Consider the following 23,439-nt stretch of genomic DNA (forward strand, 5'->3'; position numbering starts at 1 on the left):
CAGATTTGCAATTATCAGATAGGTGATTAACACTTTTACAATGTACACAACTTTTTCTAGGAGCATACCTATCAGGTGTGTAATTGTTATGTTTATTAATCCCTACCTTCCCATTTCTTTTAGATTTTCTTTTAGTTTCCTTCTTATCCTCAACCAACTTAAGCCTATCTTTCAACTGATCTAAAGTCATGTGTCCTATATTTACCTTACTGACATCTCTGGATGTGCTAGCTCCTTCTTTGACAAAGTTCTTGAGAGTTGAATCATTCTTTTTATTTTTAAAAGAACTTGCATGTTTTAATTGATGAGCCTTCAACGGATGCTCCTTTTCTTCCTTCAACGGATAACTTTCATCATCCGTTGATTCCACATCCGTTGACAATCCATCAATTAATTCTAACTTCTTTTTGTTTTTCTTCCAGGCATCCTCACAGAATGATTCAATTCCCTGAACCTTAGCAATTTGAACACCAACATCCCTAGATGTTTTCCAGGCCTTGATTACCTCTTGCTCACTTTCTAACTGTTTAGAAAGAATTTTTACTTTCTTAACAGCTTCTTCTAGTTCACTCTCAACAGTCAAGCATTTAAGTTTAATCTTTTCAAGCTCAATTACCTGACTCTCTAACACAACATTCCTATCACTTAAAAACACATTATTTTCTTTGATCCTAGTGTTTTCTTTAGCTAGTGATTTAAGAGAAACACGCAAATGATATAATTCATTGGACATATCATTTATGGCTTCATTGCATTCATGTTTAGAAAGCTGAGAGAGATCAGTAGTAATTACCTGGTTGCTTGATGAACTAGTTTCATTTTCATCAGAATTAGCCATCAGGGCTAGGTTGACATATTCCACATCATCATCTTCATTTACCCCATCTGCTGCCCAATCATCTTGAGTGAGAAAAGCTCTTTCCTTTTGTTTGAGCAAATCAAAATACTTCCTTTTGTAATCAACTTGCTCAAATTTCTTTTTCTCAGAATTTGGCTTCCTACACTCACTTGCAAAGTGTCCACTAATGCCACAGTTGTAACATTTGAACTTTGATTTGTCCACCATGTTTTTGTTTGGCTTAGTGAACTTTATGTTTTTCCTGAACTTCATCTTTGCAAACCTCCTGGTCAGAAAGGCCAGATGTTCATCAATATCATTAGATTCATCCTGACTGGAATTGTCTTCATCCTCAGCAACTTGCTCTTTACCCTTGCTTGATTCTGATTTGCTTGTGCCAATTTTGAGACTTGGCATTGTCTTTTCCTCATTTCTGGCTTCAACTTTTTCACTGTCAGCTACAAGTGCAACTGATCCTCCTTTTCTCTTTCCCTTTTCCAACAGCTCATCTTGCTCCATCTCAAGTTCATAAGTCTTCAAAATTCCATATAATCTTTCAAGTGTGAAGTCCTTATAATCTTGAGAATTTCTTAGAGAAACAGTCATAGGCTTCCATTCCTTTGGTAGAGACCTTAGAAATTTTAAATTGGAGTCCTTGACTTGGTACACTCTCCCATACAGCTTTAATCCATTTAATAGTTTCTGAAATCTGTTGAATGTATCATTCAATGATTCTCCTTCTTCAAAATGAAAATATTCATATTGTTGAATGAGAAGCTGCATTTTGTTTTCTCTAACTTGCTCAGTGCCTTCACAGATAAGCTGCACAGTATCCCAAATTTCCTTAGCAGTTTGGCTATTGATGACATTGTCAAACATATCTTGATCCAGGCCATTAAACAAAATGTTCATGGCTTTCTTGTCCTTGTGGACCTCTTCAATATCTTCAACAGTCCATTCTGCCTTTGGCTTGGGAATAGACTGTCCAACAGCAACTGTAGCAGTAGCAGCTGTGGCCACCTTGTGTGGGATATGAGGACCATTCTCAATGCAGTTGATGTAGCTTTCATCTTGAGAGAGAAGATGTAAATGCATCTTCACCTTCCAGTGATGATAGTTATCTCTTTCCAGGATTGGAATCTTTACACCAATATCCTTCTTACTCATGATGTTAGCAGAATAGATCTTTAAACTCTTGTATGTTAAGAGCTTGCTCTGATACCAATTGTTATTCCTAGTGGACTAACAATGAGATTTACAGAAGGGGGGTTGAATGTAAATCTCAAAACTTTTTCAAGTTTTGAGCAGTTTGTAAGACTAAGTATTTGAGTGATCAAATGTGTGAGAATTGCTTGGAGCTGATGCAGACAGATATATATTCAAACACAAATGTAATGAACACAAAGAACTTAAAAACTTTTCTGGTGGATTTGTTGTTCCACCAGAGATGTGTTATTTCAGAAAATCTGTGATTCAAAACTAAATCACAGCTGCTTCCTAGTACAAACTAGATGATTTTCTCTCTTGATATTTCTAAACAGCTCAGGGAAAATTCACATCTAATTACTAGCTACTACTTGGTTTATATAACACCAAGTTTACAAGTGAAGACCAAGATAAAGTACAATAAGACAATAGTTCTCCACTTTTTTCTGTTCCATTTTTATCCAGTGTAATATGGAATTATCTGTTGACTTTCCATTTTGAACCAGACTAAAAATGGCTACTTTTTCTGCTGTTCTTGAAATAGGCTACCACATCTCTGTCAATCCATGTGCCTCTGTCAGCTTTGTTAACTGTCACTATCAACTGCTATGAGACTGAGCATCCGTTGAGGCTTTCATCCGTTGATGGCTTTATCCATTGATGCTCTAGCAGTGCATCCGTTGAAGCTTTCATCCGTTGATGGCTTTATCCATTGATGCTCTAGCAGTTGAAGCTTTATCCGTTGAAGCACTTATCCGTTGATGGATATTATCCGTTGAAGCGTTAGAGACATCCGTTGAAGCTTAGTTTCTTATCCGTTGAAGGTCTTCAATATCCGTTGACACTTCTTCACTTATACAAAATTACAAGGCATGAAATATTTACAATTAGCCCTCCTATTTGTACATCCATTAGTAGTCAACATGACTGATTATCTCCTAACAACATCTAAGAATTACAGCTTGAAACCAGAGAGTGAGATGTGCTACAATACCAAACTTATTGCTAAGTAAGGCTACTCCTTCAACGGATAGCCAAGATGGTCTTATCCGTTGAGGCTACAAACACTAGATTTCTACTTAAGTGTTTTGCTGAACTTATCATCAAACTAATACACATATTCCTAACATAATCGCTAATTGATATGGAATATAATTCTGCTTCCTAAAATATATCAATCAAATATCTTTTCTTCCAAGTATTCTATTCTTTATAGAATTCCTTCTTCATGCATATCTCTTCTTATGTTTATCTCGATCTTCTTTCCTTTAATCAGCTATTGTCCTTATCTGAACGTCATTCACCACTTAAGTTATGATATCCATCTTCTGATGATTATCTCCTGATAATATACGTACTGATATCCTTAAGTCCTGACTTCCAGTAAGTACTGATTTATCCTATTTAAGTAAGATCTGAAAACTAAACATAAATCATATTAGCCATGACATTATCAAATATATCTAACAGTAAGGAATAGAACGAAATGAGAATGAGTATTGATAAGTACGTGTGATGTTTAACAGAGAAAGCGAGACGTAAAAAGGGAAAGCAGTTAGTCAGTGAGTGGGAATCAATTAATAAGTGCTAGTAAAGTGAAAGTGAATCGATAAGGCAAATGTTTCTTTTTCGCTTGAATACTGCAAGTATTTTGGAACGTTTTTCATTGTGTTACAATTACTCTAAACAGTTATTCTTCTATATTGCAAGTACTTTGAAGTACTTAACCTAAACCCCGATTCTTATTGATCTTGAGCCATAAGCCTGTTTCTTCATAAACCGTTGATTGTTGAATTCACATATACAAACCACACCTATATGATACTACTCCACAAATACATACCTACCACATATTGATCTCGGTTACAAAATTGTTTATCATACCAACCCTTATATCTTGTGTAACAGAAGACCAATTCTTGTAACTCTTGAACCCTTGGGTCTTCTGCTTTCTGTTTCTTTCCTTGATTAGAACCCAACCTTTATGATTTCCTGGTTAATTCATAGAATTACAGATCATCCTATGTTTCAAACTAAATGTTGTTTATGATTCACTATTGAGTTACATTGTTTATCATATTGTGATTCTAGAATTGGATTGTTTTTTTTATATGGACCAGATTCGTGGTCAATAGGCCAATGCATACCTTGGATCCAGTATATAGAGCAACGTTGAAACCCTTGCTCGGGGTTAGTGCGTGACTGATCAGCAGCCTAACCTTGGTTTTTAAAATGAAAATGAATATCCAATTCTAATCATTGTTTATCAGTAAACTTAATTCCTTATATCATTTCAATTGATCATTGTTAATCTCAGTTACTGTCTTTGTGACTTGCTGAGCTAGTTAGCTCACTCTTGCAAAACTGGTCATATTCTTTTCCAGTGAAAAAGGAAACTGGTGTAGCGAGGATCCCCAGACAAGTGTGCGAGCTAGGTATCTAGGTTGAGATGGAATAGACTAGCAGATGATGTTTGGCTTGGTTGTGTTGATAGTTTGTAATACAGTTTAAACTTCAGTTGTAAGATAAATAAACTGGGTTTTGGTACATTTATGTAATAAATAAGATTAAGGCTTGTGAACATACTTTAAACTGCATCGATCCGTGGATTATGGTAAGTAGGGTCATTTCATATACATATTATTATATTCATAACAGGTTTAAATATGGTTCGTGTGTGTTGTGGGCCCCAAACTTCTGACCTGGGTTTGGAGGGCGTTACAATTAATATGTCCTAATCTAGCATGCCATAAATTAGGAGACTTAAGCAGTAAGCAGAAGAATTCTTCATTTTATTATCGTCCTTAATTGACATAAAATTGAGCTTAAAAAGCCCATCAGTTACATAACCCTTACCTACAAACATACCACTTTTAGACAAAACAACTTTATCAGACTCTATTACAATGCAAAAGCCATGATTATTCAACATAGAACCAGACACTAGGTTCTTGCGAATATCAGGCACAAAAAGTACATTCTTCAAAGTCAGATTCTTTCCAGAGGTCATCTTCAGAATCACCGTGCCTTCTCCTTCAATCGTAGAAGTTGCAGAGTTCCCCATGTAGATCTTCTCACCAGCATTAGAAACTATGAGGCTAGAGAAAATCGCATTGTCCGAGCAAACATGCCTTGTAGCTCCAGTTTAATCCACCATTCCCTTGGATTTGAGCCAACAAGGTTTACTTCAGAGATTGTAGCACACAGGTCTATGTCACCCATCTCTTTAGACACATCATCAACCATGTTTGCTTCCTTCTTCTTGTTGAACTTCTTGGGCTTCTTGCAATCGGCAGACCTATGCCCCACTTTATCACAGTTATAGCACTTTCCTTGAAACTTCGACGGCTTCAAAATTCCTCCTTTGGGTGCCAGCTTTCCCCCTTTTCCAAAATTGTTCTTCTTGGGCTTGGAGCTCTGGTGCTCCACCATGTTCGCCTTTTTAGTGACAACATTTTTTTTTCCTCTCGGATCCTCTGTTGTCTTATTCGATACGAAGCCTGACGATAAGATCCTCCATCGACATCTCCTTACGCTTGTGCTTAAGGTAGTTCTTGAAATATTTTCAACCAGACGGCAACTTTTCAATCACAGCAGCAACTTGGAATGACTCACTTATGACCATCCCCTCAATATGAATATCATGGATGATCACTTATAATTCTTGTACCTGCTTGACCACAGTCTTAGAATCTGCCATCTTGTTATCAAGGAAGCGACCAACAATCCACTTCTTTGCCCCAGCGTCCTCGGTTTTATACTTATGGTCAAGTGATTCCCATAAGACCTTAGCTGATGATTTCGAGAAATAAACATTATACAATGATCGGCCAAACATTTTAGCACATAGTTCCGACAGATATAGTCAGCGTGCTTCTAGGCATCTGCAGCATACACAGTCTGCATATCACTCTCAGCAGTGAGTAATGGTACTTCCTCCTTGAGATATCGATCAGGGTTCAGTGTGGTCAGATAAAACAACATGTTTTGTTGTCAGCGCTTGAAGTTCGATCCATTGAACTTCTCAGGTTTCTCAGCGTGTGTAGCAGGCACAGCAGGATGAGTAGGCGCTGCAGGATGAGTAGGCGCTACAGGATACGTAGGCACAAAAGCTGTGACAGTCGTAATAGGTGTCTGTACTGCCATTGTTTTCACACCAGTATTCTGTCCAAGAGGCACCTGGAACTGTCCAACGACAGTATGTCCCCAAGGCATTCTTCCCCAAGGCACATGTCCCGGAGGCACATCCAACTGTCGGCTGACCCCCATCAGGTACCAGTACCTGTGCGTTAGGGTTTAGCGGCGGCTGGTGATCCCCATCAGATGTTACAATCTGTGCGTTGGGATCAACCACATCATTACCATTCATATTGTTCACGTTCTCTGTTAGTTTGTTAAAACAAAAAACCACGCAAGACAGATTTGTTAGTCACGGATTAAAATTAATAAGCTTTAAGATTGTTACCAACAATCTGTGTAAAAACAAATATACATAAAGGTGTGTGCGTGCAAAACAGATAACCATAACTGGAATAGAATGGAGACATGAAGTGTATTACGAATGATATAAAAACCCGAGTCCAGTGCGAAACTGTCTCCTTAAAGCTTATTAGCCCTCACCGTAATGTGCGAGCAAAAAGCCTCCCAGGATAAAACGGATTGCAGTGGCGACGCCGAAGGCCGGCACTCTCAGCGAGCTTGAAAGCGAGCAAGAAACTATCACGGGTTAGAGGGTAGGTGTTTAAGAATGGCGGTGTATTTGTGTGTTTAACCCTAACGCCCTAGAGGTGTTTATATAGGGAGGAAAAAATTGTGCACTACACAATTACCATAATTAACTAAAACGCGTTAATCAATTAGGTCGGTGGTCAATTAATTATCATTAATTAATTAATTCGACCGACATAAAAATAAAAATGTAGGCCAATTTTTTATTTGAGCCCAGGCCCAGCGGAAAATAAAAATTAGAAAAACTAATCCGGCATTATTCGGGCCAATTTTCTGCTACATTCGTGTCCGCACGTTGCACACGCGGGCAAGCTACTTCGCAAGCCTCGGATTGCCCCTTGAAAGCCCACAATTCGCACCCCCCTTGCGCGCCCACGTAGGTGATGGAGCAACACATAGACAACACAAGTGAACACTACATATGTGTGTTGCTATATAAAGCTAATGAAATCTCTTTTCCTTTCCAATGTGGGACTTAAGATTTGTAAAATATTTTACACTCTTAAGGAACCATCTTTAGATAATTATATCTCACTCATCCCTTAATCATTTTGAGTGATTCAAAGTGCCTCGGAAAGCTCTCGTGAAGCAGAACACATTCCAAGCATCACTCATTGCACACACACAACAACCAACCACTCAAGTGCGGCTCAAAATGACTCGACAATGTGGGGTGTAATACCCACATTTTCTAACACCCATAACATGATGATCTTTGATGACCCACTGCCTTAGGGGCTTTCAAGCGATAAGAACGCCCAATGAGCTGGGCTCGTGGGGTCGCTATACATAAATTATGGTATATGGATCCAAATGAAGAAGGTTAAGTGTATAATAGGGGTCGAGCCTGTGGGCTCGCATTGTCCAATTCTTGGATTAGTAGGCTGCAGGCCTACAACATGACATACCTTATGTAAAAGGACACTGGCTCGCATCGTTCACGAGCTGGGCCACAGGTTTGATAAAAGGAGGGTTGTTTTTTACGAGCGGGGCTCATGAGCTGACATCGCATGAAAAGAGCATGTAAACAAGTTAATTGACAAATAGAGGAAAGACCGGACGGGCTCACCTCTCCACTTTCTAAGTAATTATTGTTAGTGCGAGCCAAGGTGACCAGGCCGGCTTGTATCATTTAGATTCTAGCTTCATTATGGAAAATGACTCATAGATGACTAGGTTATTCGTAAATTTCGGGACCGACGCGGGACATTACTACAATCACGGGAAGAAATGTGGAGATGCCGCAAGATTGTAGGAGCCGTGTGGGATCGATCAGATTTGCGTGACTAATTGGCTAAAGGACTCATTTGGAGATGGGCTTGGGCTGCATAGGTCGATAAACCCTAGCCCTAGCCATGTAACTTGTTCCCCAAGAATTATCTAAGGCTTGATCCCTATAAATAGGGTATACGTAAGCACTTGTATGATGAGACATGTGGGGATACTTGATGGAAAATAAAGAAAACCGAGGAGTCATCATATAATTCAGCCATTACCATACACAACCTCCAAAACAGCACCGTTAATCTTTATTCCAGCCATCAACCTCCAAAACACTGTTAACGAAATTCTTTCATTTACCATTGTCCAAGTCAGATCTGTGCCGGTAATTATAGGATAATTAAATTCATTAAAAAAATATATAAAACACTAGTAGCGTGTAGCAAGTTTATATATAGAAGACAGATCGAGTGCAAACATGTAGGCCTGTGCAACCTATATATAAAATGCCAGAAAGGCCAACATTAAAAAAACAGAAGAAGAAGAAGAAGAAGAAAATGTGCAGTACCATGCAAAAAGAAAAGGAAATAACAAAAAAGGAGAGGGGTAGCAGCTTCTTGTTGCAAGAAAAAAATACAGTAGTGGTCGAAAACAGTTAGAGGAAGTGTGTTTAAATTCCGTGGAGTTCAAAACAACGATAAAAGGAAGAGATGGAACATAAATCACGTGTCTAGTGAAATAGAACAAATCAACAATGCAGAACCACGGGTCCAGAACGCGGATGTTTAAGAAATAAGCACAAGAGTGTAATGAACTCAATTTAACAATAATAACTACTCAACTTCACACCAAAGATAGAACAATGAAACACAAAAGAACTCAATATGAATTAAAGGACTTGTTCGAAACCCTAACACTAATTATAATTCCCGAGCCTTCGAGTCGCCGGGTAACTCCCAATTCCCTCTGCTAGGGTTTCTTGACTAAACAACGCATGAAAATCCCTTCTCCCCCTTTTTCTCTTTTTATCTATTCTCCCCTTTTTTTCTTATGTCAATTGACCAAATTACCCTTTCTTTTTAAAACGGCTACGTACAAAGGTCAAAGAGTCAAAAGGCTTATTTCTATTTATTTCATTCGTTGCAATATTCCCCGCCAAAACAGCCACCTTGTCCTCAAGGTGGAAAGATGGAAATTGTTCTGCGATGACCTCTGCTTGTTCCCAGGTGGTTTCAAACTCCTGCAGGCCCTCCCACTTGATTAAGACTTCCACTATAATATTCTCTCCATTGCTTTTGTTTCGCACATCCAACAACCTTTCAGGCTCTGTTTTTAACTCTCCTTCTGCAGTAAGTCGAGTGGGAAAAATAGAGACAGTTGGTTTGTTTCCTAGAGCTTTTTTAAGCTGTGATATATGAAATACAGGATGGATCTTGCTTCCCTCAGGTAAGGCCAGGCGATATGCCACTTCCCCAATGCGTTATGTCACCTCAAAAAAGCCGTAAAAATGGGGTGCTAACTTCTCAAACGGTCTCTGTGCAACTGATTTTTGTCGGTAGGGCTGAAGCTTTAAATAAACCATCTCACCTACTTCCAGGGTGAGCTCTCGCCTTTTCTTGTCTACTGCATCCTTCATGATATGCTGGGCTCGTAACAAGTACAGTTTGAGTTCATCTAAAATTGCGTCACGAGCCATGAGCTCTTCCTCCAGACTGTCCACCGGTGTGTGCCCTGCTCCCAACCTTAACAAATGAGGTGGTTGCCTTCCATAGACCACCTGGAAAGGGGTCATGTTAGTATAAAGATGGGAAGAAGTATTGTACCAATACTCCGCCCAAGCGATCCACTGTGACCAGGTATGTGGATGTCCTGAAACGAAACAGCGTAAATAAGTTTGGAGGCACTTGTTGACCACCTCGGACTGTCCATCTCTTTGGAGGTGGTAAGCAGAGCTCCGTTTCAAAGTAGTGCCTTGCAGTTTAAACAGTTCACCCCAAAAATGGCTCATGAAGACACGGTCTCGGTCTGAGATGATTGCCACTGGAAACCCATGAAGACGCACGATGTCCGACACGAACACCTTTGCCACTGATATCGCAGAAAACGGATGTTTAAGCTTGAGAAAATGCCCATACTTGGACAGTCTGTCGACGACCACCAAGATAGTATCAAAACCGTTCGACTTAGGTAGCCCTTCGATGAAGTCTAATATGATATGAACCCATACTTGAGTGGGCACAGGCAGTGGTTGAAGAAGCCCAAATGGGTGCTGATTTGAGGCCTTATTTTGTTGGCACACTACACATTCCCCGACATAATTTTTTACATCTTTGTGAATTCCTTGCCAAAACCATTCGGTGGTGATCCTCAAGTAAGTTTTCAATTCGCCCGAGTGGCCCCCCACTACTGAATCATGACATTCTTTAAGGATAATAGGAATGTAGACAGAAGTTTTAGGAATTACCAGTCGATCTTTATACATGAGTCGCCCTTCCTTCAGTTCGAAACCCGAATAATCTTCCTTCTTTCGTCCAACTTCTTCTTTAAGCCTGGAAATAAGTTGATCTTCGTTTATTTCTCGAAATAACCCGCTTCAATCAATCTTGCTGGTTGAAACTATAGCATTTAACACCACCTCTCCTTCTTCTTTCCGAGATAAACCGTCGGCCACTCTATTCCCTGCCCCTGGCTTATACTTAATCTCAAAATCGAAGGCCATTAGCTTACTAACCCATTTCTGGTAATTCGCCCCTATCTCCCTTTGATCCATAATGTATTTTAAGCTTTGTTGATCTGTGAAGATGAAAAAATGGCGTCCAAGCAGGTAACTTTTCCACTTCAACACTACTAGACAAATGGCTATGAGTTCCTTCTCGTAGATAGCCTTGTTCCGAGATCTTGGGCCTAAAACTTTACTGAAAAACGCAATTGGTTTTTATTTTGCATCAACACCGCGCCTACGCCAAAACCAGATGTGTCTGCCTCAATAACAAACGGAACCTTGAAGTCGGGCAATGCCAACACAGGAGAGGTTACCATCGCCTGTTTAAGGGTTTTAAAAGCTTGCGTGGCTTCGGAACTCCACCCAAATTGATCCCTTTTTAATTGGTTGGTAAGAGGTTGAGCAATCTGAGCATAATTTTCCACGAATTTCCGGTAGTATCCGGTGAGCCCTAAGAATCCCCGGAGTTCTTTTATCGTTTTAGGTTGTTTCCACTCAACCATAGCTTGAACCTTTCCCAAGTCCGCCGAGACGCCCTTTTCTGAAATAATGTGACCTAGGTATTCATTTTATTACTCCCAAACTCGCACTTCTTTTGATTAACCACCAGACTATGTTTCTCGAAGGTGTCCAAAACAGTAGATAAATGGGCTGCGTGCTCCTGTTCATTACTGCTGTACACTAAGATGTCAAAAAAAAACAAGACGAATTTTCGGAGAAATGGCTTGAAAACCGAATTCATGAGAGATTGAAATGTTGAGGGCGCGTTACACAATCCGAAATGTATTACTACAAATTCGTAGTGTCCCTCATGAGTACGAAATGCGGTTTTGTGCACGTCCTCACTCCTTACTCGAATTTGGTGGTACCCTGCCTTAAGGTCCAACTTGCTGAAAACCCTTGAACCCTGTAGCTCGTCCAGCAGCTCATCTATGACAGGAATAGGGAACCGATCAGGCACATTTTCTTTATTTAAAGCCCTGTAATCTACGTAGAAACGCCACGATCCGTCCTTCTTTTTAACCAACAGGACCGGACTGGAATACGGACTGGTGGATGGTTGTATGACCCCTGATTCGAGCATCTCATGTACTAATCTCTCTATCTCATCTTTATGTATTTGGGGGTATCGGTAGGGCCGGACGTTGATTGGATTACTCCCCTCCCTCATTACAATATTGTGCTCATGACCTCTAAACGGAGGCAAATATTTACCCAAAACAGGATGCAAATATAATGGTACTCTTTTATGTGAATGTTCCTCCCTGCCTTGTTCCGCTCTTTCGATTTGTTTAAGTTCCAACAGCAACCCACACCCAGTTTTCCTCACTATTTTAATCATTGCCTTTAACGAGATGCGTGTGTGAGTGAGGGTGGGATCCCCTTGCAAAACTACAGTTTCCCTCCCTATCCTGAAACTCATTTTCTGCGATTTCCAGTTGGTTGTAACAGCCCCCAGTTTCTCTAACCACTGCACCCCAAACAATACATCAGAATTGCCCAGATTAAACGGCAAGAAATCCTCCACAATGTCCACTTCATCCAGTTGTACGCGTACCCCCTTGCACTCTCCAGAGCCATTTATAGACTCCCCATTCCCCAACGACACCTCAAATCCCTTTGTTTTTTCCATTGGCAATTTCAACTTTTCTATCAATGCTAAAAATATGAAATTATGGGTTGCCCCAGGATCGATCATGACAACTACCTCTTCTCCAGCAATTAATCCCCGAAGACGCAGCGTTTTTGGCGAAGATAAACCCACCACTGAATTTAGGGACACTTCGGGTATGCAAGTTTGTTCTTCCCCTGTGGCCACTGTCACTCCCTCTTCCCCAGCTTCCAATTCGTCTTCATCTTCCTGAGTTAACAGAACACTCAGCTCTTTCTGTTTACAACGGTTCCCAATGGCCCTTTTCTCGTCACATCGAAAACACAAACCACGATCACATTTATGCTGTAATTCTTTCGGAGACAACCTTTTAACTTCCCCCAAAGGTTTGGCCAATGGAATGCTATAATTAGCGTGTTTGGGACCGTCTTGAGGGGCCTGGCTAAACCCACTTGGTGACCAGGAGCTCGGTGACGTTGACCTCGATTCTGATTTCGCCCCCCAAGAAGAGACTTTCGTGACTAATGGCGAATAAGCGGAACTTCCAAACCTTGAACCCCCTGTGGTTGGTACGAATGGGTTTGGCCGTAAAGCTGTGAACGACGAGGATTTGCTGTTTCCAACCTCAAAACTTCGCACCCTATTTTTCTCCTCTACCTTAAGGGTTGATTCCATGGCCTGTTCCAGGGTATACAGCCCTAACATACGCACCTCCGCCTTAATGTCATCTTTCAAACCATTTATGAAATGAGCCAATAAAATCGCCTCGGGCACTTGCTCCAAAGGAGCTGCCATCTCAATAAAACTCCGTCTAAACTCCGCCACCGACCCCGTTTGTTTGACAGCTAACCACTGCTCACACAGCGTTCCTGAATGCAAGGGCCTGAACTGTTTTAATATCAAACTTCGCATATCCTCCCACCCTCGAATCGGACGTCTGCGGTGTTCCCATTGATACCACAATAAGGCATCCCCTTCAAACCCTACTACCGCCGCCTCCAATTTCTCATCGTCATTTAATTGATAGAACGTAAAATACCTTTCTACCCTGAGTATCCAGCCATCTGGGTTTGTTCCATCAAACTGGGGAAGATCCAGCTTACGGTATTTCCAGTTATTCCGATAATTTTCATTGAACCCCTTTCCCAAATCTTCATCTCTACCCCTTTTTCCCCCTGGCCTCCGCCAATACCACTTCCGTACAGCCCCGTCCTGTCACCAGACCCTCCACCCTCACTAACAATACGATGCCCATTACCCCCCATACCTGATATAGTGGACGATCGTAGTAGCGAGACTGTGGATAGCATCTCCGATTGAAAGGCCTCTTGTTTCTTCTGGATCTCTCCGATTAGGGTCTCATTGGTTTCTCTAGCTCGTTCGACACAGATTTGTAGCTTTTGTGTGACTTGATCAAGGGTAGTGGTGATTTGAGACACTAGGGTTTGCTGCATCTCAATAGCGGCGCGATTCACCGCCTCTGCGACCTCTCCGAGTAACGTTCGCCGTAATTCAGTCACAGATTCCTCAATCTGCTCGAGCCTCTGCGTTTGTCTGGTTTCGGGTTGAGGAGCCATGGATCCACTCGCTCTGATACCAAGTTGTAATGAACTCAATTTAACAATAATAACTACTCAACTTCACACCAAAAATAGAATAATGAAACACAAAAGAACTCAATATAAATTAAAGGACTTGTTCGAAACCCTAACACTGATTACAATTCCCGAGCCTTCGAGTCGCCGGGTAACTCTCAATTCCCTCTGCTAGGGTTTCTTGACTAAACAACGCATGAAAATCCCTTCTCCCCTTTTTCTCTTTTTATCTATTCTCCCCTTTTTTTATGTCAATTGACCAAATTACCCTTTCTTTTTAAAACGGCTACGTACAAAGGTCAAAGAGTCAAAAGGCTTATTTCTATTTGTTTCATTCGTTGCAAAGAGCCCTGGAACTGCTGTCAAGTCAGAAGAGTGAAGCGGACCTGTTATGTCAATTTAAAGAGAAGTGGTGCAAACTGGTTTCCCAAAAGCCAAAATTATGCAGAATTTATGATGGATCGATTCGAAACATTAAAACCAATTCTTCAGTGGAGAATACACCTAGCTGAAGGAAGAAGTATGACAAGTAAAAAGAAAAAGAAAAGGATGCACAAATGCTGACAATGAAAAAATAATTACCGATGATGATCTGATTATGTGCTGGCAAGGCATTGTAAAGCAATTGAGTGCAACTCGTATATTAGAAAGGATTGCAGCAAGAGCAGAGCCGAATCTTTTTTACTGGAAACGTAGCACAGGTGGTCTGATGTTTGTCATGAGTGCCAGAAACGACCGGCAAACTCAACTTGTCATGCAATACTTAAACCATATTATTTCCTGTAAACCCCTGAATTATAATCCATTTGCTAATGACACAAAACAAACATAAGATTAATATATTTAAAAGCACTAAAATATAATCCTTTTGAAGAAAAGTAGCACTATTGTATACTAGACATGGAATTTTGTATATTCTGGTATAATATTGATCACTTCAATTTCACAGTAAACGTGCCCATTTTACAAGAAGAAGCATATCTACTGACGTAGCAGAGATGGCAGGGTTCGCTAACATGTTGTGGACAAGCGTTTGACACTTCTGTTGTAACCTTACTAGATTTCACTGTTACCAATTGCAATAGTAAATTTAACGACAGCACCTACAACTACTCTTGACCACTTCTGCTGAAATGTTAAAGCAAAATATAGTTGATTGTTCAATGCTGATTTGTCCATCCAAGTAATTGTAAAAAATGAAGTTAAGATTACATGTAACTGAATTTCCTCATTGTCAGAAACATCACTGACTTAAGATAATGAATGCTCATTTTCGGATGTGGTGAATTAAATAAAACCAGAAAAAGTTTTGAATTCCAGAACAAGTCTCCCAGCCATTCATCACTGCTAAATATAGTCGATTGTTCAATGCTTAAATTACGCATCCAGTGCCTTGCTAAAGAGCACTGCTAAATAACGTAGAAGATTACATTTTTTTAGTTCAGGCCAGGCGTGGCTGAAAACAGTTTAGTGAGGTTCGGATATGGGATAGCGCCTGCAGATCCCAATTTATAAATGTTCTGCTTCATTGTGTGATATTGATATTAAGGATGCTAATATGACAGGGGATGTTGAAATGTAGCTTGCTCTTCCAAATTTTGACATTGCAGTAAATGCATTACATGTCATGTCATTCCTGTTAGCTAATGTATTCTATGTGCTTATGATTAAATCTATGAACTTTAGGTGAGGCCGTGGAAGTAACACTTGCACATATTTCTTCTGGAATTAGGGTCATAAAGGAACCAGCTGGTCCCAATATTATGGCTGCATTTGGTTTTGACAATAAGCTAAGAAGATTGCCAAATTTATAAGCTTCAACATGAAATTCTTGAGTGCGATTAAAATGACTTTCTTTCATGGTTGTAAATTGTAAATGGTTTGTTGATGATGTAATTGTGATTTATGCAGATGGACCAGGATATAGCTTGGGTCTTTAATAAGAGAAGTTGAAGAGCTTCCTGCAGTGAAAGTAGCTCTTGCTTAGCAATCTTTTTAAGAATTTTCCGAGACATGCTTTGGTTTATCCAATTGTCCATATATTAAATTACAGCAAATCAAATTCAAGCTATAAGAGATGTACCTGTTTGCATACAATGTCATGTTGCCGATCCAAAGTACTATGATAATGTAGTGACGTTGTATCTTAAAGACTTCTTAATTATCCCTTGGACATTGGATTCGATAACACTACAAATTCTCAACATGATTTAGTTCTAGAGAGGTACTACCACAAAAAGAATGATTTGATTTGGGTGGGATAAATATGCATTATACTAATTTCTTTCAACAAATTTAAAATGCAATGTTCCCCTCAAACTGAAATGATGGTAGACAGTGTCAAATCTGATTGAGCTACAGCCTGTTGAGACGTAACTAGTTGCTTGAATCGGAAGAACAGCATATTGAATTAGAATGAGCTAGTAGTGGAATCTATCTTGTTGTGTTAATGTAATCTTATCGCATCTCACCAGATATGTCACTCATTCGTCTTTTCTGCCTAACAGTTGGCTAGATAGAACTTGTGTATTTCTCAATCATTTCTATTAGCCTGTTTTTATTTTAAAATTCAGAGCATATTCTCTAGCTCATTTTATATGCAGAGCTAAATTAAGTTTGATGTCTTGTAGCAGTTATTCATTAATATTTGTGATTACAATTGTTGATACTATACACAGCTTCTGAGCATCATGCCAAATCTCGTTTTAGACTTTTTCTGCAGAACTGTTTTCAGTTGTTTATATTATCGATCGATAACTAGTATTTAAAAGTTGTCATGAACCATTTAAAGTTCCACTCAGCCAAAGTTACAGGAGAATGTCAAATGAGGCCTAAAAATTACGCTGAATCTATAGTAACTTTTAAGTGGATTTGGTAAAAGAGAATGACTGGGATTCCTCTTTGGGTGGATGAGTATGAAACAGCAGCACCACTACAAGATGTTTGTGTTTAGCCAAATTAGCGTTCATCAGTTTGTATTGCGCAGTAATCTAGATGTTAATGCAGACTTTGAGGCAACTGATATCTTGCAAGAATGTGTGGCAATATTATGCAGCTGCTTTACGCAAAATCTTTTGCAATATCTCGGTACAAGTTATGTAATGGTGGGGATGAATTTTAAGTTAATTTCAAAATTTGACTAAGGGGATGAATTTTATGTTAATTTTATCGTGTCAAAATCTTATTTTATGATATACCGGATAGGTCTTGCAACCTATCTCGGGTACCTCAATTGGTTGAGACCGAGACTTTAGGGGTTTACCACTCTTTATTCTAAAATCCTAAGTCGGTTCAGCTAGAATTAGTCGAGATGTCTGTAATTTAACCTGAACACCTGATTATATATATATATAAAAAAAAGTCATGCAATTGATTTATTTTTTTTGAAATTTATTGGTTCCCGGAAGAAAAATGAATGATGACACACGTGGGGTGGCTAATGAAGTGAGGTCTAGGACATGTATATGCACAGGGGAGGGGGTTGAGTGCATGGTGGGGTCATGTTTAGGAATGTTTTGAAGTGTGATTAGTATTTGACCATGTATAGGTATAGCCCCCCTCCTCCCTCGAAGAATGTATTGCAAAAGTGAAACAAACCTCGTTGAGTACTTTGAATATTCAAGGCCCATCATTTGTAATGCCCTCACGCGTTTTACTCCCTTTTCAAAAGAGACTTGTACTGTATTTAGCTATTTACAGTTTCATTACAACTGATTTGGCTCATTAAAATGTCATTAAGGTAGCTATTTACACTTACACTCGTGTGTTTTAATTTGTTTTTCCTAGTCAGAGGCAAAATGAGTGGGAAATTGACATGCATTATACATGTTGTGAATCAGTGATCTTCACATTCATGCATCTCAGGAGTCGATAAGCCCGAGTTAACTCGGTCTGTCGTCTTTTTCTTTTAACTCGCTCTCCACATTTTATCGCACCCAAAAATCGTGCTGTTGGGAAGTTCCCCCCACCTCAACAAGTACACAATAATAATATTTGGTGATAATTGAAGAATGTAGGGAATTTAGGTCAGGTGAATATGGAATGGTCAAACGATTCGAAAAGTTCAATTACAACATAATATATGAAGGAAAATCATAAGGTAAATTTGCAAAGAGCAATTCTATAATGTAACTGGACTCAAAATTAATTCCAAATTTATTCTTCAATTATACTTGACATATTTTAATTAGTAAAATTTATATTAATATACACTTAATTCAATTAATTTATAAGAGAATAATCGATTATTAATTAACATATAATTATTTCGAAAATCGTTCAGAAACTTTTTGTATAGCAACAATTTCGGGAAATATAACATTTTAGTGATTAACTGCAAATATAGAAATCTCATAATTAACCGGGGACGCATGTACGCATATAATTATGAAATGCAATATATTAAAATGAAGTAAACTTTAAGAACATGCATAGGCATAGAAGTACACATTGACTTGCAGAGTAATTATACAGCTTTGTGAATCATGATCCTCTCTTCATGCTATAGTACTCATATATCGGTTATGTTTGTCCAAAACCACACAATAAACACTAAATTTTATGAGTTTGGTGTATTTTTATTGATGGAATTGTTGTAAATGCAGGGGGTTCATCAATATTTATGATTAGAAAATTAATCAAAATACATCAAATTCATGAGAGTTAGCACTTATCGTGTGCCCTTGGGCACACATTAGAAGAATCGCTCGTATATACCTCCATGTTAAATTTAGTCAACTTTTTTATGATATGTACATCTGGAGAGCCGGGGCTGTTCGTTGACTAATTATTAGTGCTGTGAAAAATGAAAATTCAAATCTTCCTAAGAAAGGTTAATTTTTTATGTTCTTATAGTACACGTAAATAAATTAGAGATAATTACGGATATTATGTACTTTTATTTTTAATTAGATCTTTCAGTCACACTCAGTTAAGATACCACAATTGATAATTATAAATTTGATTATAAAAATGAGAAGAGTTAGGTATCCCAAATATTTTTTACAAAAATTTAGTTAAATGATGTGTCTGACACATAGGCTGATTATGATTCGTGGGCGTATATAAATATATGTGGAGTCTTATATTATTATCAAAAAGATTACCAACTATTCATGTGATATATCAAATTTGAGAAATTGTTTGAACTAAAAATTTAGGATCTCTGGTATTTTCCAAAACTGAGTGTAACCTATGTATTGATATATTCAAAAAAATGTTAAGAGGCCTGGTAATTCGTAAAAAAATCAACAATCTCACCTAGTTTACCGAAGACCAGCATAACGTCACACCACCACTTAAATTTGAGTGTTTATTAATTCAAATTAAATCTAGGGTCTTCAGATAGTAAAACTATGAAATTCGGAGATGATTTGAGGTATATCTTATACGAAAAAGGAAGTAGAAATATAAGTTAAACATTTTAGATTAAGATTTAAGATTTGTAAATCAATCAGCCCCATTGACATTTCTCATATTCAATATATTCTGTTTAAGTAGTACGTACGTGATTAGTCAATTGTCTTCTTTTCATTAGTAATTTTCTGTCTTGTGCTTTGGGGATTTGGTTTTGGAGAAACAAAAGGGTCCGGAAAAATCAGTTTATTAATCTCAGTATAGCCATGGAGAATACGTTCAAGATGTATAAAGATTGGAAATCTGCTCGCAAATCAGATGCTGCTAGGAGGAGTATTACTAACAGTGGTGTCAGCAACTCGAGAAGATGGCAACCTCCAGAATCAGGGGTCTGAAAACTCAATGTCGATGCATCTTTCTTCCCAGGGCAAGAGAATTTCTCAGTTGGCATGGCTCTGCGTGATCACGAAAGAGTGTTCATGGATGGTAAGTGTATGTCTTTTCCCAGACCTGCAACTGTGATGGAAGCTGAGTGTATTGGTGTGAGGAAAGCTTTGTCCCGGATAGTAGAGCAAACGGATAAAAGAGTAACTATAGAAACTGATTCTTTATTGGTGGCTCGAGCGTTGAAGAATGGTACATCGAATTTGCTCGAAGTGGGCCATGTTCTTGAGCACTGCAGATTGCTCCTTCAAGAGTATCCTCGAATTAGTTTATGTCATGTTCGTAAGCAAGCTAAGAGGGTTAGGGGTGTATAGACAAACCGCTCAACCGCATCTAACCGCTCAAACGCTCGCAACCGAACCGCATTTGCGGATAATCGCGAAACGCGGGTTGATTTTGGATTTAAACTTTAAAAACCGCTCATTCGCGGTTTGGATGCGGTTTTAAATTCTTGAAAATCGCAAAATCGCAACCGCAACTCGCAACATATATTTATAATAAAATATGTTTCCAAAAATGTAGTTGATATCATATAAATTAATAAGTATACACATTTATTTACTAATTTTAGGTTAATGTTAAGACTTCGTTTATAAGATTTACGATCATTATAAGATATATAACGAAACAAATGAAAAATGTAATCAACATGTAATTTTTTTTATCCATTTCTTTTTTCTTCTCTCTCGCCTCCACATTTTTGTATGTTTTTAATATACTTACTCCACACGGAGCATTAGTTTATATTTTATTTTTGAATGTAATTTATCACGTAACTTAAATTTCAATTTATTAATATTCCGAATTTATTTTTTTGCAAATTATTAATTATTTTAAAATAAGTGGTTGAGCCGCAAATCGATCCGCAATAACCGCAAATTCGCAACCGCAATTGACGCGGTTAACCGCACCCGCATTTGCGGTTGCGGATGACAATTTTCTAAAACTGCTCTTCGCGGTTTGGTTCGACTTTTACCCCAAAACCGATCCATCCGAACCGCGTACACCCCTATAGGGTAGCTTATAGTTTACAGCTCCCCCTACTCATTTGGTGGAGATTATTTTGGATGATTTGAAGAAGTAATGAAAGTCTTTGTTTTTAAAAAAAATACACGTAAATAAATTAAAAATAATTACAGATATTATGTACTTTTATTTTTAATTAGATCTTTGGGTCACGCTGATTTAAGATACCACAATTGATAATTATAAATTTGATTATAAAAATTAGGAGTGTTAGATATCACAAATATCTTTTCCAAAAGTTTAATCAAATGACGTGCATGATACATAGGCTGATTATGATTCGTGGACGTATGTGAATATACGTGGAGTCCTATATTATTATCAAAAAGATTACCAACTATTCATGTGACATATCAGATTTGAGAAATTTTTTGGGATAAAAATTTAGGGTATCGTATTTCCCAGAAATGAGTGTAATTGTATGTGTTGATATATTCAAAATTTTTTTTAAGAGGCTGGTAATTCGTAAAAGAATCAACAATCTCACCTAGTTTACGGAAGACCACCACAACGTCACACCACCACTTAAATTTGAGTGTTTATTAATTCAAATTAAATGTAGGATACTCAGATAGTAAAACTATGAAATTCGGAGATGATTTGAGGTATATCTTCTACGAAAAAAGAAGTAAAAATCTAAGTTAAACATTTTAGATTAAGATTTAAGATTTGTAAATCAATGAGCCCCATTGACATTTCTCATATTCAATATATTCTTGTTTAAGTAGTACGTACATGATTAGTCAATTGTATTATTTTCACCAGCAATTTTCTGGTTTAATGCTATTGTAATATTTAAATATCTATTACAAGAAAGTCAATGCCATACACACAGATTACAGAGATCCGAGGTCACGGAAATTGGTATGCATGTCATGCACTTGCCACACGGTCTGCCGGCCAAATTGGAGTTGATCGTTGAAAAGAGGCGAATAGCGAATAATTCGCGTGCCAGACGAATGACTTATTTGCGGTTAAAACATGTTTTTTGCTGCTCTATTCGTTTACGAATTACACGGTCCGGGCCGAGCCGGTTCCGGGCCGATTCCGATTTCCTCAAATGCTATTCGTGTTCGGATCGTTGGATTAGACGGTTTGAGCCGAATAATTATTCGTTCATTTACGAGCCGAATTATACGAATTTTAACGAGCCGAATTACGAACGAGCTGAGCCAAACCGCTCGTTTGCCAGCTCTAGCCACACCACGATATGCAATATGTCCAGGAGCGGGTGGCTATACATTCAACTCACTTCTCCTCATGCACCAAATACACACACTGACACGCACAGTTTATACAAAATATTCAAGTTGCATTATGTTTATCCAAGTGCTGCCCAATCTGCATGACTACATTTAAAGACTTGTAGGTGCATTAACATTGATAGAATCACCGTGATAACTCGGTGTATCAACCTAATTAACAAGGGGGCTGCTTGTAATCCTGCAGGAAGATCATTAGTTTCTTCCTAATGAGTTGATTAATGTCAAGTAATTAACAATTTTGGATTCTTATTGATCTTGTTATGCATATCCCGTTGCTCCCGGGCTCCTATCAACTTCATAACACACTCCTATAGGGTTTTGCATTTTCTACTCATGTTCAAATCAGTATGGACACACACTCATTTTGTTATGTGAGTATAATTTTGTGATAAGAAAACAAACACTCTAATCAAGACATAGAGATGTACAATGGTTGCTATGTTTACCGACATAATGCTCTTTAATTGGTAGGCTTAACTTAAATTTATCTTGTTTAATGTACATGCTTATGTTTTAAACTAATCACCTGTTAAAATGATTAGTCATAGTCCTCTATCTCCGACTCTCCTCGTTACGCTTAAAATAAACAGTTTTCTTCTAATTTTTGTCTCAATTTATAATAATTTTTTTTCTTTGTAAATTTTAACATGAATCCCGCTAAGCTAAGGGTCACTTTTTATCTTTTTTGCTAAGCAGGTTGCAGGTAAGGGTCACTTTGGCTTAACTGTTAAGAAAATTTGAGGCAAAATGTTGGGTAAGAAAAGAATTGTATACCTCTTTTTTTTTCAATACAATAGGGGAAAAGTGTTTGCTACTCCGCTCTCTTTTTTTTTATTACGTCGTTTAGACTTTTGTGCATATATATACACTTCCAAGAATTTTATATAAAAGTCCCTGACTCTACTTTGGGGACGTGGAATTCGACACGCATTTTAATGCTCCTATAGTTACATAAATTATTTAAAAAAATATTTTAAATAAAAATTTAATATTTAAAATTTAATACAAAAAAATAAAAAAATAAATTACAGAGATATATTTTATAAAAAACATGTATAAAATTGAAATGGATGGAAGGAGTAGTTTTATTATATATATTTTATGTAAATATGTATTGAGGGAAAAAACGAGATAAAAAGAAATTAAAAAGATATAAAAACGACGAAAAGAGAAAATTTGTGGAGGTAGAAAAAATACGAGTAGAGGAAATTAGCGGAGAAAAAATCTCGTATGTTTTTAATATAATAAATTAGTGGAGCTAGTCATCTAAGCATATATAAGGAGAGAAAGAAAAGTTTCTAATTTCATAAATGTATCCTAATATTATGTTAAATAAAGGGTTAAATATCAAAATGGTCATTCAACTCAACGCCATATATCAGTTTAATCATCAAAGTTAACGGGGTATCATTTGAATCACTAAAATT

The 23,439-nt window shown here is 38.0% G+C and overlaps 1 protein-coding gene across 1 annotated transcript; it reads right to left on the minus strand.

The window, feature by feature from the left end:
* Positions 1-10,897: 10,897 nt before the first annotated feature.
* On the minus strand, positions 10,898-11,218 carry LOC141697377 (putative mitochondrial protein AtMg00860). The gene has a single exon (XM_074501729.1). It carries the CDS (start codon positions 11,216-11,218, stop codon positions 10,898-10,900), a length of 321 nt encoding a protein of 106 aa, XP_074357830.1.
* Positions 11,219-23,439: the final 12,221 nt, after the last annotated feature.

Source organism: Apium graveolens, chromosome 2 (genome assembly GCF_009905375.1).
Source record: "Apium graveolens cultivar Ventura chromosome 2, ASM990537v1, whole genome shotgun sequence".
Classification (NCBI taxonomy): domain Eukaryota; kingdom Viridiplantae; phylum Streptophyta; class Magnoliopsida; order Apiales; family Apiaceae; genus Apium; species Apium graveolens.